This window comes from Notolepis coatsorum (genome assembly GCF_963971535.1).
Source record: "Notolepis coatsorum genome assembly, chromosome: 1".
NCBI lineage: Eukaryota > Metazoa > Chordata > Actinopteri > Aulopiformes > Paralepididae > Notolepis > Notolepis coatsorum.
The window spans coordinates 98,324,943-98,347,248 of record NC_140165.1 but is presented as its reverse complement, the minus strand read 5'-3'; the positions used below and the strand labels follow the sequence as shown (position 1 = coordinate 98,347,248).

At 46.7% G+C, this 22,306-nt stretch overlaps 1 protein-coding gene across 12 annotated transcripts in view; it reads right to left on the bottom strand.

The window, feature by feature from the left end:
* Positions 1 to 22,306, bottom strand: part of camk2d1 (calcium/calmodulin-dependent protein kinase (CaM kinase) II delta 1) — a 240,301-nt gene that overhangs the window by 37,243 nt on the left and 180,752 nt on the right. For 4 of the 12 annotated variants that reach the window (XM_084322604.1, XM_084322598.1, XM_084322605.1 and 1 more), the window contains exon 13: positions 19,216 to 19,256. In XM_084322604.1, coding sequence (XP_084178730.1) covers positions 19,216 to 19,256 — 41 coding nt within the window. Of the gene's footprint in view, positions 1 to 12,081; positions 12,136 to 19,215; positions 19,257 to 22,306 lie in introns of all 12 variants that reach the window. The other 8 variants (XM_084322607.1, XM_084322600.1, XM_084322606.1 and 5 more) reach the window with 3 other exon arrangements.

Sequence of the window (22,306 nt, the reverse complement as noted above, 5' to 3'; positions counted from 1 at the left end):
AAGATCATGTATTTTCAAGTTTTTTTTATTTTCAAGGACGATATAATGAAGGCTGGTCAAACACAGGCGGTTGATGAAAAGGACGGTAGATGACACATTAACAGATGAGCCGTGGGCCTTTCCTGGCAACAGGCCATGGAGAGGGGAGGCTACATCTATGACCAGAGCTTATTGGAAAGGCGTTATACTATGTTATTGACTATATGAATCAAATATATACTGTATTCTATTCTACTGAACGCACAGAGAGGAAATTGGTATCTATCTTCTTGTCTGACTCTGGAGAAGATGGTGAATGCATTTCCCATAATGTTGGCGTGTTCTTTTAAGAGTGGAACACATACTGACCAGGACATGGCAGGACGGCACAATGGCACTAACCGACCTCAGCGAGGGTTTGTATGTCTGTACTGTATGCATGTTTTAAGACTGAAGCAAAGGACTATCGGGACTAGAAAGCTGCTACTAATGGTTAGGCAAGTCATCCGTTCACCACAACGATTATTTTATCAATAAACTCCAGAAACGTACGTACTACGTTTACTTAAGCATTTCATTTTTATCATTAAATGCACACTGAAATGGAGCTAAATCATGCACTTCGGGTCCGTTTGCAGCATGTTTTTAAACAATCTCAAGTGCTTCTGATTGAAACAATTCTTCTTCTATTGTATTTCCATCAGACAAGATACTTTGGAACATTTAACTCCGACCAATTAAATGTTTAACCCATTGAATCCGGGAAACACATTTGTGTGTATATGCAGGCTATATAATGCCTTATTAGCAGGCGTTTCAGGTCTAAATGGGTTAACCCTTTCACTACCACACTACCAAAGGGTTAACCCAGGTTAACAGTCTGTAGTGCGGTAGTGAAAGGTTAACCTTCTGTAGTGTGGTTGTGAAAAGGTTAAAAGCATTGATGCAGTAATTCTTTACCATTACCATCATCATTATATTTCAATTACATTACCATTACCATTACTTAGGCAGATCAAACTGCCCTGCCTTGAGGGGCTCCACCCTACATCATTTAAGACTTTCATTAGTATTTCACAGCAGAGGTGGGCCACAGTATATCCTCCCTGCCGCAGATGTAGTGTATTTTTATATGAACTGTTACGAAGGATCAGATTAAACCGAATATATATATTTATTTATTGATATATATTGCATAGTATTTGTATATCGTTTGATATCCCCTGTATATTCCTTGTACATATACACGGAATATCCCTTTTAGCCCAGACCATAATAGTTCATTCTCCTATTGGACAGCGGTCCACCGGCGCCAGGGACCGGCCCCCGGAGCCAAGTTCAAAGTTACCGACAAGACATGTCTGTACTAGCCCCGGCCCTGCCCAGGGATACGGCGACAGAAATGAGAGTGGCACTATTTGTTCACCGTGCATATAAATACGGCTCAGGTGAATGTAGAAGACCTTTAGCCCCTTACCTCCGTACCCTTCGTGCACTTAGCATGTTACCGATAAGTTGAAGCCTCACCCACGATACAACGTGCGGTGAAGTATGGCCTGTTTGGCCTCAGAGTAGAGCATCGAGACCGCGTGCGAATTAATAACTGAATTGTCAGAGTTTGGCACTATACCGTCGAGTGCGACATATTTCTATTGAGTCTTTAATAGTCTATTTGTGTATAGTGTATCGTGCGGTTAGAATTCTATAGTGACCAGCATCTCCAACGCTTTCTCGTATTTAGCTAGAGTTCTTATCCAGGCTGGGCCGACCGCATGGCGCCTTCACCCGAGGAGACCTAGGCGAGAACCGTATGGACATGTACACTGGATTAATCTACCCGACGACTGCATAGCCTTTGCGGCTGGAATATATTTGCTTTGGTCCTATGATTTATGGAGCGGATAATCGCCGACGCCTGCACGTGTTGGATTTACCCCGAGAGGAGTCAAGTCGAGTCGGCGCTCAGAGAGCCTGAGGCCGCCTAGCTTTCTTCACTGTAGAGCTACAGTCTACAAGAGAACCAAGCTGTATTCGTCTGTGGATCAAGAGACTACTGCACCGGCTTCTGTACCTGAAGTCTCCCTAGTCATCGTTGACCAGACGTCCTACTACCGACAGATCTTCTACCCCCCTTGCTGGCTTACAACCAGTGGGAACCCTTTCCAGTATCTCCCGCTATTACTAGTGTACCATAGATATAATTCCCTAAGATTCAGGTTGTATAATTACCTCCTGCGTAACCAGAGAATGGACATTCGTTATTGATTTGCCTACGCATACTCCTTTGCCTTACAAGTGCATTCAAAGAATAATGTAAAGTATCCTATGTACCTTTTGCTCCATTAAATACTTGATTAATACCTTTGACTGGAACCGATTTCATTGTGGGAAGTGTTCATCATATTCATATATCGTGTACTGTATGGCCAGTAATTAAAGTACATAAAGCGGTAGTGGTTTAATGATACCATACTTATCAATACAGTCAGGGAATTGTACCCCTCAGTTACAATTGGTCCTTCGAGCCGGAGAATAACTAGTGTAATATTAATATAGTGGTATTAATATTGAAATGGCCTATGATGAACACTCCACAAAACGGTTCTCCTAAAGTAGATCGCCCGCAGCGTAGACGGCAGACACCTCAGTACTTAGAGGATTACGTTGCCAGTATACTACCTAGCCTTCTACAGACGGTAAACGCGGAAAAAGTAGATAGTAAAATTATGTCCGACCCTATCGACCAGGCTACCCCGCCAACAGAGGCCCTAGTGGGTTCTAATGTAACTGACCAAGCTCACGGTAGGGACCAGGAGGGAACTGACACGACTTTACCCCCCGCCAAGACCGAAGAAGTAGTCCCCGGAGAGCTCCAGGAGAAAGACAACCCTCCAGAGATGGAACTCTGCCCGGTACAAGAAGAGGAGAGCGCCCAGGAGATAGAGCTCCAGGACTCCCCGCAGGAGAACGCATCTCCAACGAGTACTGCCAGGAGCGGATCACCTCAACCAGCGTCTTCCCCCAGCGAGGCGGACAAGATGCTGGCACAGGCATTCCTCGCCAGCCTAGCAGCCTCTACAGAGCGCGATCGACTCCAAGCAGAGCGCGATCGACTCCAAGCACAGACGCTTAGTGAGCGCGAACATTCTTCCATGGAAAGAGAACGCATTCAAGCGCAGCAACGGAGCGACGAAGATCGTATACGTCTAGAGATTAGACGCCTTCAGATGGAAGAGAATATGGTAAGAGACCACGCCGAAGCCCAGCGCGCCGCCGCCGAAGCCCAGCGCGCCGCTGCCGGTGCCCAAAGAGAAGCAGAGCGCGACATCGCTCTCACCAAGCGCGAAGCCGAGCGCGACCGATTACAAGCGCAGATAATGGAGCAGCTGATCGCCAGGGCGACACCCCCTCCCTCCGCACGGGGTTCCAGGGCCTCGTCAAGACACGGGTCAAGGGCACCCTCCCCTAACCGATTAAGCGACCCTGAGCCCGACCACCAGAGAGAGCCTATACCCCCCTCCGAACTCCTTCCCCGACCGGTCCCAGTGAGACCCAGCTACAAGGAAGGAACGGTATACACCGCGGAGAGGCTAAATAGACGACTACAGGATCTAGAGGACCTGACAGAGGAAGAAGAAGAGGGAGAGGAAGAGAGTCAAGCCCGACAGCAGCACAGTACTCCACAGGACCAGGAGGTCCAGTACAGCCCAGGATCTACCCCCACGGCTCTGCGCTACAGACCCGACTCAATTCACGGGTGAGATTGACGCACGACCAGTCCCGAGGAATAGCACCTGGATACGCGGGCCATGGTACCCTGCCGGTACCAGCCCACCGAGAGGCGTAAGAGGAGACTCGCCTAGGAGGCCTCTCTTCCAACGCTCACCGATGTGCCAGCCATCTACGGCATCATACATTGGCACACCGACGTTTCCAGACTTCACCCATGAGAACAGAGCACAGTACACGGAGCTACGGATGTGCTTAGAGACAATGATGGCTGATGTAGCTGATGAACGCCACAAGTATGCTATCCTATTGAAGCACCTCAAGGTGCCCCGAGCGCACAATATAGCGCTGGCCTATGCCACCTCTACTACCCCATACACAGCGGCTCTAGCAGCACTCGACCAAAGATATGGACGCATATGGGACTACGTAATACAAGAGATAAGGCATATTGACCGCCTACCCCCAGCAACAGACAATCGCTCACTAGACGACCTGTCTATCAAGGTACAATCCCTGGTAGGGATGCTGGGGGCGCAACGAGAAAAGGGTATGCACGAACTATACGCAAACTCTAATGTCGAGAGGATTTTAGAGAAGCTTCCGCCCGCCCGACAAGAGCGCTTCAGGCGGCAAAGAGACCACCGTGATCCTAACGGTCCCGAGCCATCCCTCCTAGACCTAGCCGACTTCCTGGCGAGAGAAGTCAGCAGCCTGCGATTGGATACGTTCGTGCGGAGCACACCAAGCTCCAGAGAGGGACCTAGGAGAGCAAACGATGGCCGAAGATTGGTGACTGTCATGCACCAATCAGAACCAGTACCGAGCAGCAAGAACCACAGTACCCCCTCGATGAAAGAGAAGTGGAAGATGGTGTGCCCGTACTGCGAGAAAGAACACTGGTTGTCACAATGTGACACATTCAAGAAGATGACCGCCGACGAAGTGGGTCAATGGATAAAGTCCAACCGACGCTGTTACCGATGTGCGCGCAGTCACATGGCAGCCGAGTGCCGCTTAAAGAAGAGGTGTAGTCGGTGTGACGGAGCCCACCTAGATGTCCTACACGACAGTAACAGAAGAAAGCCCGCACCCTCAAGCAGCACAAAAGCAAGTGTTATGTACATTGACCCCGCCAGCAGCGGGGGCGCCCGAGTGCTCTTAAAGGTGGTCCGCGTAACACTGAGTTACCAAGACAAGGTCATGGACACTTACGCCGTCCTTGACGACGGGTCAGAGAAGACCCTTCTCCTCGCATCCGCTGCGGCCCAGCTGGGGCTGCGGGGGAGCGAAAACCAGATGACGATTCGGACAATAAGAAGAGATCTAAAGACGATAAAGGGCGAGAATGTCTCCTTCACTATCGCAGCAAGCGGGCAGCCAGAGAGACGGTATAGGATTACTAATGCTTTCACCAGCCAAGAAATAGGCCTGTCGCAGTACACCTACCCCATCGCCAAGCTGATGGATAAATATGTGCACCTGCGTCAACTACCTATCCCGCTCATAGACGGTGCCACCCCGACCCTGCTGATAGGCTCCGACCATGCAGACCTCATAGTCCCGATAGACCGGGTCCACACAGGGCCCAGAGGCTGTCCTGCAGCAGTCGAGACCGGCCTAGGATGGACATTACAAGGCCCCCTCGCTAAGTCTCTTAACCGAACAGCAGCCACTAGCTGCCTCCACTCCAGAGTGACAGAAGAAGACACCACCCTCCTACAGCATGTCGAGAGGCTATGGACACTAGAGACAATGCCCTTTAAGAACGAAAAGAAAGACGTTCGTTCCAAGGAAGACATTTACGCCATAGCACTCCTCGAGCAAGGGACAAAGAGAGTCAAAGTCAACGGAGTGATGAGATACGCAACTCCACTCTTGAGGCGAGAGGGTATGCCTACCTTCCACGCCCCAAAAGAAGCGGCGGAGCGGTATCTATTGAACACAGAGCGGCGCCTAGCCAGAGACCCCGCTCAAGAGACTGTGTACCGCGCTGAGATTAACAAGCGAATCACAGCGGGACACAAAGAAAATTTACTGGCGACGTCGTGCGCTGCTCCGCGCCTCCCTGATCAAAGACGGCTTTGATCTCCGGCAGCGGGCCAGCAGCGACCCCCCAGTATTGCACAGCCTCTCCCCAGAGGACAACCCCCTGCTGCGGTTCCTATGGAGAGAGAGGATCGGGGATGAGCAACCAGCCATCTATCAATGGGAAGTCCTCCCTTTCGAAACCACATGCAGCCCATGCTGTGCTACGTTTGCACTGCAAAAACACGTCGCAGAGGACCCAGCAGCTGATGAAGAGGTCCGAAAAAGTGTAGAAAATAGTTTCTACGTGGACAACTGTCTGCAAAGCGTCTCGACGCCAGAAGAAGCCGAGGCCCTTCTACTCAAGCTCCGCGCCTCCCTGATCAAAGGCGGCTTTGATCTCAGGCAGTGGGCCAGCAGCGACCCGCAAGTATTGCGCAGCCTCTCCCCCGAGGACAAGGCAGCAAGCAGCGAGACCTGGCTGGCGACCATCCCAGGAGAAGCCCAAGAAATGACATTAGGACTAGTCTGGCGCTTCAAAACAGACTCGCTCCATTATAAACACACACCCCTGACCAAGGAGCAGGGAAGGTCGACTGCACTACCGACCACCAGACGGAGTGTATACAGAACACTCGCCAGACAATATGACCCGTTGGGATGTATTCTACCTTACACCACCAGGGCAAAGATGATTGTAAGAGCGTTATGGGACAAGGACCAGGGCTGGGACGACCCCATACCCGAACACCTTGCATCCACATGGAGAGAGTGGGAGACGGAACTCAACTCACTCCCAGGTGTTAACATACACCGCAGCTACTTCCCACCCACAGTGAGGCCGGAGACATGCCAGATGGACCTGCACGTCTTCAGCGACGCCTCCGAAGTAGCCTACGGTTCGGTGGCCTACTTGCGTGCCCGAGAGGAGGGAGGAGAAATACATACTGCTTTCATCCTGGCTCGCTCAAGAATAGCCCCACGAAAGCAACAATCTATCCCGCGTCTAGAGCTCTGCGCAGCCCTAGCAGGAGCGCACCTCGCCACGTTAATCCAACGTGAACTCACCATTCCGGTGCAAAGAACAATCTTGTGGTCAGACTCCACGACAGTACTCACATGGATCCGGTCTGATTCGTGCAGATACAAGGTCTTCGTGGGAGTCAGAGTCACAGAGATTCAAGAGTTAACAGAAGTAGCAAGCTGGAGGTATGTGGACACAAAACACAACCCAGCTGACGTCATCACCCGGGGAATGTCCCTGGATGACCTCACCCGTCACAACCCATACAGTGACGGACCAGAGTTTCTCAAGCTCCCGGAAGAAGAGTGGCCTACACCCAGGCGAGTAAAGAGGAGGCCGAAAACAAGAAATCTGTGTTCTGTGGATTGAACACACTCGTCTCCACAGACCCCGACATAGACGATTGCCTCACCCTAGAGAGTGCGCAGCTAAAGACATTTCTGTGGCACCACCCAGAGGTTCAGCTCACTACTGACATTACTGCAGCTGACTACGAAGAAGCAGAACTTCTTCTACTACAACGAGCCCAGAGAGACTCGTTCCCCGATGAGCTAGACTGTCTACAGGGAGCAAAGCCCGTCCCATCAGACAGCAGACTGCTCCACCTAGCACCCGAGAGCGACGCCCATAGTCTCATCAGAGTGGGTGGTCGTCTGCGGAGAGCCCCAGACTTACCGGATGACGTCAAGTAACCGATAGTCTTGAACAGCCGACACAAGGTCACAGAGTTGATCATAAAGAAATACGACGAGGATGTGCACCACGCAGGGGCAGAGAGAGTCTTCGCGGAGATCAGACGTCGTTATTGGATACTGCAAGGGAGAGAAGCAGTGCGGCGCTTCCAGCGAACCTGTCTAGACTGTCGTAAGTGGCGAGCGCAGCCCAGTATACCCCGGATGGCTGACCTACCTCCCTGTCGCCTCCGACTCGGCGACAAGCCTTTTCACTCCACCGGTATGGACTGTTTCGGCCCGCTGTATATAAAGAAAGGAAGAGGAACCGAGAAGCGGTGGGGTATTGTATTCAAATGCATGACCACCCGAGCGATACATATAGAACTCCTTCCAACCATGAGCACAGACTCATTCCTTATGGCCTTCCGAAGATTCACATCGCGGAAAGGCAAACCGTCTATATTGTTGTCTGATCACGGGACAAACTTCAAAGGCGGAGAAAGAGAGCTGAGAGAGAGCTTCCAAGCTATGGGCCCAGAACTTAAGACCCACCTCGCTCCATCCCAGATTGACTTCCAGTTTAATCCCCCGAACGCACCTCACTTCGGTGGAACTTGGGAACGAGAAGTACGTTCAATAAAGACAGCCCTGTACGCCGTGCTTGGGGCCCAGACCGTGGCGGAAGAAGTCCTAATGACAGTCCTCACGGAGATCGAGGGAGTATTGAATTCAAAGCCCCTCGGTTACGTCTCAAGTGATGTAGCAGATGTCGACCCAGTCACCCCCAACACACTCTTGATGGGGCGGCTGGACCCCGCGCTACCCCAGACAATGTACAGGCCTGAAGAAGCGAACGGCCGAAGAATGTGGAGGTACAGTCAAGTATTGGCTGACAAGTTTTGGAACAGCTTCCTACTCCACTACCTACCGTCTCTACAGACCCGCCAGAAATGGGTAAAAGAGAGAGACAATTTGACAGAAGGAACAGTCGTCATGATTATCGACCAGTCACTACCCCGAGCTATGTGGCCGGCTGGCCGCGTAAGCAAAGTGATCACCGGTGCCGACGGAAAGGTCCGAGCAGCCGAAGTGCTCGTCCAAGGGCGGACCTACACCCGACCCGTGGCGAGGCTAATAGAACTGCCAAGGCTCCCCGATACCATCGATGACGACCATGACCCCATGACTTTGTGAACTGACTGACCCTCACAACAGACATTGAGTAGAGGACAGTGCGGTTAATCTGTCTCTGCTTAGCTAATTAGGTGGGACTAATTAGGGGGCGGCTGTTACGAAGGATCAGATTAAACCGAATATATATATTTATTTATTGATATATATTGCATAGTATTTGTATATCGTTTGATATCCCCTGTATATTCCTTGTACATATACACGGAATATCCCTTTTAGCCCAGACCATAATAGTTCATTCTCCTATTGGACAGCGGTCCACCGGCGCCAGGGACCGGCCCCCGGAGCCAAGTTCAAAGTTACCGACAAGACATGTCTGTACTAGCCCCGGCCCTGCTCAGGGATACGGCGACAGAAATGAGAGTGGCACTATTTGTTCACCGTGCATATAAATACGGCGCAGGTGAATGTAGAAGACCTTTAGCCCCTTACCTCCGTACCCTTCGTGCACTTAGCATGTTACCGATAAGTTGAAGCCTCACCCACGATACAACGTGCGGTGAAGTATGGCCTGTTTGGCCTCAGAGTAGAGCATCGAGACCGCGTGCGAATTAATAACTGAATTGTCCGAGTTTGGCACTATACCGTCGAGTGCGACATATTTCTATTGAGTCTTTAATAGTCTATTTGTGTATAGTGTATCGTGCGGTTAGAATTCTATAGTGACCAGCATCTCCAACGCTTTCTCGTATTTAGCTAGAGTTCTTATCCAGGCTGGGCCGACCGCATGGCGCCTTCACCCGAGGAGACCTAGGCGAGAACCGTATGGACATGTACACTGGATTAATCTACCCGACGACTGCATAGCCTTTGCGGCTGGAATATATTTGCTTTGGTCCTATGATTTATGGAGCGGATAATCGCCGACGCCTGCACGTGTTGGATTTACCCCGAGAGGAGTCAAGTCGAGTCGGCGCTCAGAGAGCCTGAGGCCGCCTAGCTTTCTTCACTGTAGAGCTACAGTCTACAAGAGAACCAAGCTGTATTCGTCTGTGGATCAAGAGACTACTGCACCGGCTTCTGTACCTGAAGTCTCCCTAGTCATCGTTGACCAGACGTCCTACTACCGACAGATCTTCTACCCCCCTTGCTGGCTTACAACCAGTGGGAACCCTTTCCAGTATCTCCCGCTATTACTAGTGTACCATAGATATAATTCCCTAAGATTCAGGTTGTATAATTACCTCCTGCGTAACCAGAGAATGGACATTCGTTATTGATTTGCCTATGCATACTCCTTTGCCTTACAAGTGCATTCAAAGAATAATGTAAAGTATCCTATGTACCTTTTGCTCCATTAAATACTTGATTAATACCTTTGACTGGAACCGATTTCATTGTGGGAAGTGTTCATCATATTCATATATCGTGTACTGTATGGCCAGTAATTAAAGTACATAAAGCGGTAGTGGTTTAATGATACCATACTTATCAATACAGTCAGGGAATTGTACCCCTCAGTTACATGAACCAATATGCCTATTTTACCAATATGCCTATTTTATATTCTGTGTGTTTCAAGGTATTTCAGTTTAAGCATCTGGTGAGGAAGTGGTGACCTTAGAAGAACTATTCTGTAACCTTTTAGGTTAAACGTATGGCCAAGCGTGTCAATACTGATTTGTTTGTACCATAAATTCCCATTGTTGAGCCAGACCAAACATACTGAGCATCAAAGCATCTGTTTGCTTCCAGGAAATACTGTTTTAAGATATAAGGAGTGACTAGGTCTCAGTGTGGTCAGACTGAAACTGATTTGAGAAAGTTCCAATGTTTTGGCTGGAGTTCCGTCCTGGTGAATATTCAATAAACTTTTGTTGAAATGCACCAACTGGAGTCTGACAGTCCTTCTCTTCCTCAAATGAGATATCCTACACAGGCAAGCAACGACACCACAGCCGTCATTAACCTGATTCACACTGTAGACATTTTGCTCTCATGTGATGCTCAGGTTCCTCCAGAGCATAAGAGCATTGACATAAGAGCAAAATGACCACCGTGTGAATACGGTCAGTTCCGGTCATCATCAACAACAAAAGGAAAGTCCATGTGATGCACCAGCGCTTGCATGGCGACGGCAGGAGGTTTACGCAGCCCATGCAAATGCGTGTGGGGATGACATAGTGTTGGAAAGAGAGGGAGAGTTCCCACAGTTTGATGAGATGGATCGCTGTAGATGAGAAGGTGAGAGGAGCGTCCGGCTGAATCAACAGAGCGGCAGGACACCATCAAGAAACATGGACGGGTGGGGAGTTAGACAGACGGACAGACGGACGGACGGACAGGCAGGCAGACAGACAGACAGACGGACGGGTGGGGAGTTAGACAGACGGACAGACGGACGGACAGGCAGGCAGACAGACAGACAGACGGACGGACAGACAGACAGGCAGGCAGACAGACAGACAGACAGACGGACAGACAGACAGACAGGCAGACAGACAGACGGACAGACAGAGGGACAGACAGACAGACAGACAGAGGGACAGACAGAGGGACAGACAGAGGGACAGACAGACAGGTAGACAGACAAACAGACAGACAGACAGGCAGACAGACAGGCAGACAGACAGACGGACAGACAGAGGGACAGACAGACAGACAGACAGAGGGACAGACAGACAGGTAGACAGACAAACAGACAGACAGACAGACAGGCAGACAGACGGACAGGTTCAAAGCTTCAATCGCTGCCATGGTAATAGTGCCAAAATCAATATTCAAATGGGTTCATATATAATAAATAAATATTATAAATATTATATTATAATATTATATTATATTATATTATAAATATAATATTATATAATAATATAAATTATATTATAAATATTATTTAAATATTATTTTTTTAAAACATTTTACCACTCCAAAAATGTGCCTGAACATCCGCATAAGAAGTCGCTTACAGAAATAATTAATTAATAATGAATCATTTGCAATTCATTGGGAAGCGGGTTCTTCACAGAAAAGGTCTATCTACCATCTAATGTACCGTCTAATGTACCGTCTAATGTACTGTCTAATGTACCGTCTAATGTACCATCTAATGTACCGTCTAATGCACCATCTAATGTACCATCTAAGGTACCGTCTAATCCGTCTAATGTACCATATAATGTACCGTCTAATGTACCATCTAATGTACCATCTAATGTACCGTCTAATGTACCGTCTACTGTACCATCTAATGTACCATCGAATGTACCATCTAATGTACCGTATAATGTACCATCTAATGTACCATCTAATGTACCGTCTAATGTACCATCTAATGTACCATCTAATGTACCCGCTGCATTGAAACCCTGCACTTGGGAAGAATGATTTATTGCGACTGAAGCTTCGAAGGCCCAAAAAAGGGTATTGGGGACAGCCCTCTAGCCATGCATACAGTCAGAAAGACAGTCAGAAAGACAACCAGCACGGCAGGCAGGCACGCAGGCAGTGTACCAGAGAGTGGACAGGCTCTCTAGGGCTGGTGACCACATTGGTCTTGTTGTTGACCTGGAGGGACAGAGAGTGGAGAGACACAGCGAGACTGGAAGGCAACACAGGACAACTCTCCACCAAGATACACCCTCAATAAGGATGTGTTGAAATAAGACAGGTGTGGTATCTTTAACGGAACACACCAACATTATGATGAATGCACTTTCCGTCTTCTCCCAGAGTCTGACATGAAGATAGATACCAATTTCCTCTCTGTGCATTCAGTAGTAAGCTATCTGGCTGCAAGCTAACCTAGCGTAGCGCAAATGAATGGAAATGGATACGGACCAGCTAGCCTAGCTTAAAACTCCAAGAGAGGTGTTTTTTTTGGGCCAAAAGCTAAGCTAGCTGATCCATATCCACTTCAATTCACTTGTGCTAAGCTAGGCTAGCTTGCAGCCGGATAGCTTTCTACTGAGCGCAAAGTGCGTTTCCCATAATGTTGGCATGTTCCTTTAAGTGAACCAATGTGTTAAAAATGGACACACATTGTGACTAACACACACACACACACGCCGGTACAGTATGTGTTTAGTCATGGACAACACATCTTTTCAACACCATCACTTTTGAGAGTGTAACCTTAAGAGTAGCCACTGCAGGGGAAGAGAGAGGAGCATTGTGGAGAAGTTGAGCCAGGAACCTCAAACGCTGTGGAGGAAGGTTAGTGTGAACTGGCAGAATCCAACACTGTCCTTCTCAGCATGGTTCTAGCACGTGGCAGGCATAGCAAGGCACCAGCCCAGCACATGGAAGCTCATGTCCCACAGAGTCGGGCGCAACGTATGCGGAACGCAGAGGTCCGCGCAAAGCTCAAATCTTCTAATGCGCGGACACAAAAGGCTGCTCGGCGTGTTGGTTGACATCGACCTGCATTAAATGTGACACAGATCTGCATTTTACTCTGAACACTCACTCTGTGCCAAGAGAGAGTAGGGCAGGATCATGGTTCTATGGGTAGGATTGGTCCGGTAAGACTTTGGCAGCTAGATGATGCTAAATTTTGTTTTACTATCGCTATTCGTTATCCATTCCAATTCATTATACATTTGGACCATGTCTTTTTTTCATCAGCTGAAGAAACTTGAGAAGTTGGAATGGCTTTTCTAAATTAAGTGTGTAAAACTACCAGTTTTATTTCTAAATCTTGGAAACAGAGATTGTGGGAAATGTAGTAAACTGGCATGAGAAATGTCGGAAATTGGTACGCAGTGGTACGCTCGACTATGAAACCTCAAACGACTGCGGACATCCCGCGCAGAGAGTTCGGTTCGCTCATAGTACGCCTGACTCTGTGGGAGCCTTTAGTATAAGCTTAGATTGAACGTGTTCAGCACTCAGACACATTCTAGAGAATGTGTCCATTCTAGAGAACTTGAAAACAAAGTTCACAAAGAGAGCTGAGGAGTTAATTACAACAACTAGCACACTTGTAGCGATTCATTAATCCTTTTTTTTTTTTTTTTTTTTGTGAGGTCATAAAAGTGCAGTTTTCCGAAATGATTAGTGGTAACACTGGCTACTTTATTTGGTTTTCCAGGCCCAAAGAAACACTAATGGACACAGTAGAGTTAAAACAGAACCCTCTGAGATCCATGGACGGGACTATCTTTCAGAGGCTGTAGCGGGCAAATTCTTTAAGCTAGCGCAAAGGTATCATATGAGACTAGACCTCATAAGGTACTAGGGCTGACCTCAATTAGTCGAATAGTCAACTAATCGATCGAAAGGAGCCGTAGTCGACTGCCAACCTCTTAGTCGAATGCAAAAAAAAATTAAAAAATAAAGATTATAATTCATTTATTTTTTATCATTCTTTCCAAAAGCAAAGAGGCCTAAAAGCGTGGCTAATGCTAATGGCGCACATACCAGCTAGGCTAACTGCCTAAGAAACGGGCAGAGGCACTGAAAGAGGATTTCACACACTAGACATATCAACATGTATCCATCTGCATGCTTTCGCTGAGAACAAGAAGCCTTCAGTCGACTTGTTCAGACATTAAGCACCCCCCACAGCCCAAATGGAATGATTCCCCCCCAAAAATACAATTCATACAACTGCAAATGTCAAAGGTTTTTAATACCAAATCACAGCATGACTTTTCTATGGTGTTCCTCAAGGTTTTGGTGTCTTAATGTGGTATTTTATAGGTATTTTTTTACCATTCTTGAATGGTGAAATTATTTTATATTTTGCACCAAAGTTTTTGTTAACAAAGGGTCTCTCAGCTTTCAGATTATGTAAACCACTTCTATGTGGCATCTACTGTTGACCTGCTACAGAGGCTAAAGATGTTCTAATGAGTCACACCTAGTGTGCCTCGTCTCTCTCTTAACGTCTCAAAGAGTCACTAACGGCCCACGGCGAAGCAATTATCCAATCACGCTCAATCACTTAGAAAGCAGGTGTAATTAGGTCAGAAGGCCACGCCTCCTTCAAGTCTGCATGGACACTTGAGTCATTAAAGGGATATTTCACTTTAGTTGAACTTGTCAACTTTGAGCAGTCTTACCTTTATGCAAAGTCATCTGCAAGTAAGCTAGCGACCAAGTATGATATTTAGACTTGATCCCCAAAATGTTTGGAAGTGAATGAGGGGCCCGACACCTGGGAGGAACGGTGGTGTTCGCAGTGGACGACAAGGACAGCAGTGCTCGCTTGCGTACTTGTAAATTACATAAGAGGTAAGACTTCTGAAACTTGACAAGTTCTACTAAAGTGAAATATCCTTTTAAGGCAATATAAGGTCATTGTATGAGTCACCCAAGTGAGTAAAGGAAAGCTTGTTTTGTCAAAATGCTTCAATAGAAAAACAATGGTATCAAACTGCCCTATAAATCGGTTCTTTATCTCAAAACATAACCAGAAGGTCACGGGTTTGTTTCCCCACAACAGCCTATGCACCCGTCCCTGCCGAAGTGTCCCTTGAGCAAGACACTAAACCCCTCAACCTACGCTCTGATCTGGTCAAATATCTACATGCAATGTCAAGAGTGCGAATAGGAGGCATTTTAAACCAAACCAAACCAAAAATGGTGGAATGTTGCCATGCAGATGTCATAACATGTATACTATAAACTATGGAGCTATTCTACTATGTCTATGCTACATTACTATTCTACCTTAGAGTCTATGCTACAGTGTTATTCTACCTTAGAGTCTAGGCTACAGTGTTATTCTACCTTAGAGTCTAGGCTACAGTGTTATTCTACCTTAGAGTCTATGATACAGTGTTATTCTACCTTAGAGTCTAGGCTACAGTGTTATTCTACCTTAGAGTCTAGGCTACAGTGTTATTCTACCTTAGAGTCTATGATACAGTGTTATTCTACCTTAGAGTCTAGGCTACAGTGTTATTCTACCTTAGAGTCTATGATACAGTGTTATTCTACCTTAGAGTCTAGGCTACAGTGTTATTCTACCTTAGAGTCTAGGCTACAGTGTTATTCTACCTTAGAGTCTATGATACAGTGTTATTCTACCTTAGAGTCTAGGCTACAGTGTTATTCTACCTTAGAGTCTATGATACAGTGTTATTCTACCTTAGAGTCTATGATACAGTGTTATTCTACCTTAGAGTCAAGGCTACAAGTAGAATCTCATAGGGATTTTCTTTGACCAACCTTTGCATTTGGGACTTGTGTCATTGGAAAGGGGTTCCCATCTCAAACAGCGAAACTAAAGCTTGTGACTGGACTAACACTCTCGACATCATCTGCCAGGATTTCTACTGCCAACTACAACAACCCTGCTTGGTTGCCAGGTCTGGTGAGAAGCAGCGGGCCTACCATTGATAACGGCTGCTCGTTGCTGTCCGTCTTCCTTTTCTGCATCGAGCGGTCACAGTACGAGAGAGAACAAGACAAACTGTGTCCATTGGCCCAGTACAAAAGCAAACACACACACAAGCCTGGCGCTTTCAGACGGGGGTTATTTGAAAAGCCAGAAGGCTGTGTACCCATTTACCCTGAAGCAATGGCATTTGAAAGAGGAAAACAATATTCAAAAGGGAACATAATCCTTCATGCTGCCCACACTGTGCTGTCACTGTTTGCTGATGACTCAGCCGTATCAAACAGGACTTTTTGGGACTCAATGCCCTGCGCAGGCGTACACAAACAACCACAACAATCATGTGTCTGGGGTATTACAAATAATAAGTCATCCTCTTACAGTTACTGAAACAAGTATTCAAATGACTGATATCACTTTTCCATAAGTGATTACTTTTTGACTTTGACTTTTTGACAAAAATGCATTTAGATCGACAGAGCGGCCGATGAGGCTGAGAACACCGGGCAGTGACACAGCCATGGGGAGGTGGAGTGGGGACTGAAACTGGGGTTCAGCGCCATTTTAAACACAGGGGTGAAATTGAGGGACAGATTTAGAAACAGAGGGTCACAGTTGGGCACGCACACACTAGGGTTGCCGCGGTTACCGGTGTTACGCACTGTTCAGGCAATACACTGATTACATTACTAAACCACTGTCGCTTTGCTTTAAAAAACAAACAAAAAACATCTGGCTGGATCACAGACGGGCAAGGAGAGTATAATTGGAACGCTAGGTTAGAGTGCTAGATTAGAGTGCTAGGTTAGAGTGCTAGGTTAGAGTGCTAGATTAGAGTGCTAGATTAGAGTGCTAGGTTAGAGTGCTAGGTTAGAGTGCTAGATTAGAGTGCTAGGTTAGAGTGCTAGGTTAGAGTGCTAGATTAGAGTGCTAGGTTAGAGTGCTAGATTAGAGTGCTAGATTAGATTAGAGTGCTAGATTAGAGTGCTAGATTAGAGTTCTAGATTAGCGTGCTAGATTAGAGTGCTAGATTAGAGTGCTAGATTAGAGTGCTAGATTAGATTAGAGTGCTAGGTTAGAGTGCTAGATTAGAGTGCTAGATTAGATTAGAGTGCTAGATTAGAGTGCTAGATTAGAGTTCTAGATTAGCGTGCTAGATTAGAGTGCTAGATTAGAGTGCTAGATTAGAGTGCTAGGTTAGAGTGCTAGGTTAGAGTGCTAGATTAGATTAGAGTGCTAGATTAGAGTGCTAGATTAGAGTTCTAGATTAGCGTGCTAGATTAGAGTGCTAGATTAGAGTGCTAGGTTAGAGTGCTAGGTTAGAGTGCTAGGTTAGAGTGCTAGGTTAGAGTGCTAGATTAGAGTGCTAGGTTAGAGTGCTAGATTAGAGTGCTAGATTAGATTAGAGTGCTAGATTAGAGTGCTAGATTAGAGTTCTAGATTAGCGTGCTAGATTAGAGTGCTAGATTAGAGTGCTAGATTAGAGTGCTAGGTTAGAGTGCTAGATTAGAGTGCTAGGTTAGAGTGCTAGATTAGAGTGCTAGATTAGATTAGAGTGCTAGATTAGAGTGCTAGATTAGAGTTCTAGATTAGCGTGCTAGATTAGAGTGCTAGATTAGAGTGCTAGATTAGAGTGCTAGATTAGAGTGCTAGATTAGATTAGAGTGCTAGGTTAGAGTGCTAGATTAGAGTGCTAGATTAGATTAGAGTGCTAGATTAGAGTGCTAGATTAGAGTTCTAGATTAGCGTGCTAGATTAGAGTGCTAGATTAGAGTGCTAGGTTAACACTGACAGAGCAGTAGATAATAATCCAGACGAACACCTTCATCAACATGAAAAGATAAACAGTGAACAGAGACGTAGTGGAGAGCAGAGCTGGAAGACCTCTGTGTTGTTGTTTTTTGAGAGCGTGGGTTGTGAAGCGTAGGCCTAGCGGGCACCTCAGACAAGACCATGAGACCGGGGGGGGGGGGGACCGGCATGCAGAAGAGAATCGTCCCTCAGTTCATTATCCACCGCTGAGAGTGTTTACCAGGTGCTCCTCTCCGCAAAAACTACTCTGAACGTTTAACAGGGATTATTATCAGCAGGGTCCCGCTGCCATGGCTTGACCGGGACACATGACACAGAGGGGACTCCATGTTAGTGTCCCCAGAGGGGACAGAGCTTTTTCTATAGCCGCTCCCTAAACTGTGGAATAGCCTCCCCTTCCACATCAGGTTAGCCCAGACCCTGGAGGTCTTTAAGTCCCGGCTAAAGACTCCTCTATTCTCCCTGGCCTTTGACCAGAGCTGAGCCTGCCGCCTAGGTTGTTACTTTTTTTTGTATTATTTTCTTTCTTACATTTTTTATTTCTATCTGAACCCCTGCACTTATTTGTATTTGCACTTTTTGCACTATTATATTTACTATTTAGTATATGTATTGTATATATATTTTTTCTTTGCTCTATGCTTTTATGTGTGCAGCACTTTGGTACAGTCACAACTGTTGTAAATGTGCTGTAAATAAAGTTGATTATGATGATTATGATTACAACGTCTGTGTTCGTTGGCCAATAGGAGCTTTCTGTATCAGAGCCTGAGGAGTGGCCGGCGACGACAAAACCTCCCCCAAAGAAATGTAAACAAAGTGTTGTGCCAAGAGGGGCTGTTTGCCTAGAGGCGTTGGCGATGGTGGAAAGTAACTAAGTATATTTACTCAAGTACTGTACTTAAGTACAACTTCGAGCTACTTGTACTTTGTGAGTATTTTCATTTTAGGGAAATGTATACTTTTACTCCACTACATTTCAAAGGACATATTGTACTCCACTACATTTATCTGAACCCATCAGTTACTCGTTACTTTGAAGAAAAATATTTTGCATTGCAAACATGGCAAAAATGATTGAAAAAAGATTATATACTTTCACATTCACATTGAAGCAAACTTTAAGAGGACGTAACATAACCTTTAATCAGAGCAGCATGACTGGACCACATACCACTTTAACATAACCTGTAGAGGTCAATGGATCGAGGATTGAACGCTCCCAAGCACTGGAATACACAAACGTCATGTATAATGCCTACTTTTACTCTAGATACTTAAGTACATTCAATAGAAAATACTTCTCTACTTTTACTTAAGTAGAATTTTAATGGAGGACTTTTACCAGAGTACTTATTTATCTGGGTATTTCTACTTTTACTTAAGTAAAGGAACTGTGTACTTCTTCCACCACTGGGTGTTGGCAGCATGACAGCTTCCACCATTAAAAAGCACAGGATCTGAGAGAAGGAAGACACTGCTGAACGTACCTTGACACCATCTGGCTTCTTGTTCAGCAAACTCTTGGCTGCTGTGGAAAGATAAGAGGACGATAGGATAGGGTTAATAACACGCACACAAACACACATATGTACATGCACACATACATACATACTGTATCCACATGCACATAAAAAACACAGACACACACACACACACACACAGCGTGCTACATCTAATGAAGGCCAGCCAACTCTGACAGCATGTCCTGCTCATGTTGGACGCAGAGGAGAGAAGAATGGTGGAAATGAAGGAGGGGGAGAGAGACATGAAACGTAGTGGGTCATTAGTGAGGAGCATGCTGAGGGCCCCTGCGACCACAGACAGACTGGCAGAGGAGTGGGAGCGCTGAGGGCCCCTGGGAGCCACACACAGACTGGCAGAGGAGTGGGAGCGCTGAGGGCCCCCTGCGACCACAGACAGACTGGCAGAGGAGTGGGAGCGCTGAGGGCCCCTGGGAGCCACAGACAGACTGGCAGAGGAGTGGCAGCGCTGAGGGCCCCCTGGGAGCCACAGACAGACTGGCAGAGGAGTGGCAGCGCTGAGGGCCCCCTGGGAGCCACAGACAGACTGGCAGAGGAGTGGCAGCGCTGAGGGCCCCCTGGGAGCCACAGACAGACTGGCAGAGGAGTGGCAGCGCTGAGGGCCCCTGGGAGCCACAGACAGACTGGCAGAGGAGTGGCAGCGCTGAGGGCCCCTGGGAGCCACAGACAGACTGGCAGAGGAGTGGCAGCGCTGAGGGCCCCTGGGAGCCACAGACAGACTGGCAGAGGAGTGGCAGCGCTGAGGGCCCCTGGGAGCCACAGACAGACTGGCAGAGGAGTGGCAGCGCTGAGGGCCCCCTGGGAGCCACAGACAGACTGGCAGAGGAGTGGCAGCGCTGAGGGCCCCTGGGAGCCACAGACAGACTGGCAGAGGAGTGGCAGCGCTGAGGGCCCCTGGGACCACAGACAGAGGACTGGCAGCGCTGAAGGCCCCTGGGAGCCACAGGGGGTTAAAACAGACACGAGGAGGGGGGAAGGTGGGAACTCTGAACTCTCAAAACTTTATTTTCTTCCACTCGCTCATTAATTCTCTCGATCGGTTACCCTTTGCGGAAGCGCTTCACATTAATGTACATAAACGACTCAATTAGTTCATGAAATATGATTAAAAAAATGTACTTCGATTTTTTGGGTAATGACAAGTAATTTGTATTTTTCTCAGAAAACACTCATCCATAATTACAAATAATTGTTTGAAATGACCAGAGCTTACAAAGTTACCAGGTCATTTCTAAGTGGTGTCTGAGGTGCTCACAGTAATTACTCTGTAACTTGTGTACCATATACAAAATGCTATCTCTTAAACATACACCATGAAGACCCACTAGTAGTCAATTGATCGGTTGGTTTGGTCTTAATCGTCCAAGACTTTGTTAGTCGATTTTAATGTTTAAAATCCTGAAAGACGATAAGCACATCTCTGATAAGCACATCTCTGATAAGCACAACATTTAAAGACGTACTTCTGCACACTTGAATGTGCCAAACGCTAATTAAATAGATTTGTCCATTAAAACAAAGGATTGATTAGCCAACAAAGTCTATTACTATTAGTGGACAAATCATGTCTTTCATGGAGAACAGGATATCTATTGACCCATCTCAAGCCCTGCCCTCTTTCCTTGATCCTCCAATCAAACTTTGTCCGAGGGAAGTAACAGTTGTGATTAGGCCATCAAGAAAAGAGGGCAGGGCTCTGAGTATTAAACTTTGGATGTCATCTGATGCAGTGTACATGTGGTACATGTGGTATTCTATCATACTAATATTCTCTAATATCATCCTAATATTGGCCTGATATCCAATAGAAGCATTCATAAGATCCATACACACACACACACACACACCATCCCATATAGACAAATACAAGCACACACTGTGTACCGGCACTCTCAATAAAGGCAGGGAAGCTTTGTGATTGGCTGGTTAGGATTAGGTTCAATAATTAGTATTAGATGTTAGTATGTGTGAGAGGGTAAAGGGTGCCCCAGAGCCCACCCCCCACAGCACAGGTTAGCACCCGACCTGTGACATCTAGTCTCTTACCTCACCACGGATTACCATACCAAAGAGAGAGAGGGAAGAGAGATATAGGTGAACGCTAGCGGAACAGATTTATTCCGTATACTGATATACCACAACTATATATTTATACCATATATATATATATATATATATATATAGACCTGTTCGCGGTTTACAAACATACCGTGTTTGAGCCAATCAGCAATACCAACTGAGTCACATGACTAAGTTGCCCCCTACCTGCGCGAGCTGCTGCGCTAAAAAAGTACAACAGGGCTCTATGGAGAAACCATGACACTCCCCTGACTAAAAGTTGTTTCAAACAAAATGGCTGGATGTCGTTTTGCCAAATCAGCGTGGCTGTGAGTGTGAGGCTTTCACCTTTTACATATCTAGCTTTGGCATGGATTGATTGTTTAGATCGCTTGTAGCATGGCTAACAAATGCAAATATATTGTAGACTGCCCCGTTGTTCTGACCAGGATTACGTTCCTTTTGCCTCCTTGATGGGCGCAGCACACTGAGTCAGACGTATACAGCGAACAGGTCAATATATATATATATATATATGTGTATATATTACTACAGTGTTGAACTGATAGTGATGTAGGAATGACGTCTCTTCACATTCAACTAGCATAGATGACACGGTTGACCGTTACAACTTTAAAACACCACAACTTTAAAACACCAAAGAGTCTGAAAGAAAGAATACAATCAATCTCCCAGAGAAATAGTTTATAATTCCCTAACACTCTCTCTTTCACACGCGCGCACACGCACACGCACACACACACACACACACACACACACACACACACACACACACACAATTTACCAATCCAAAACAAACCAGCGGAGGGGAGCAGAATGAAGAAGTCGCTGTTATCTCTCAAACAGGCGCGACAATCAATAAAAGGTGGTTAGAGACAGATTTGTAACGTTGTGCCCTTTAAAAAAAAAAGAAGAAAAGCAGCTGTTCCCGGACTGCATCGACCGCCTCGGCCCTCTC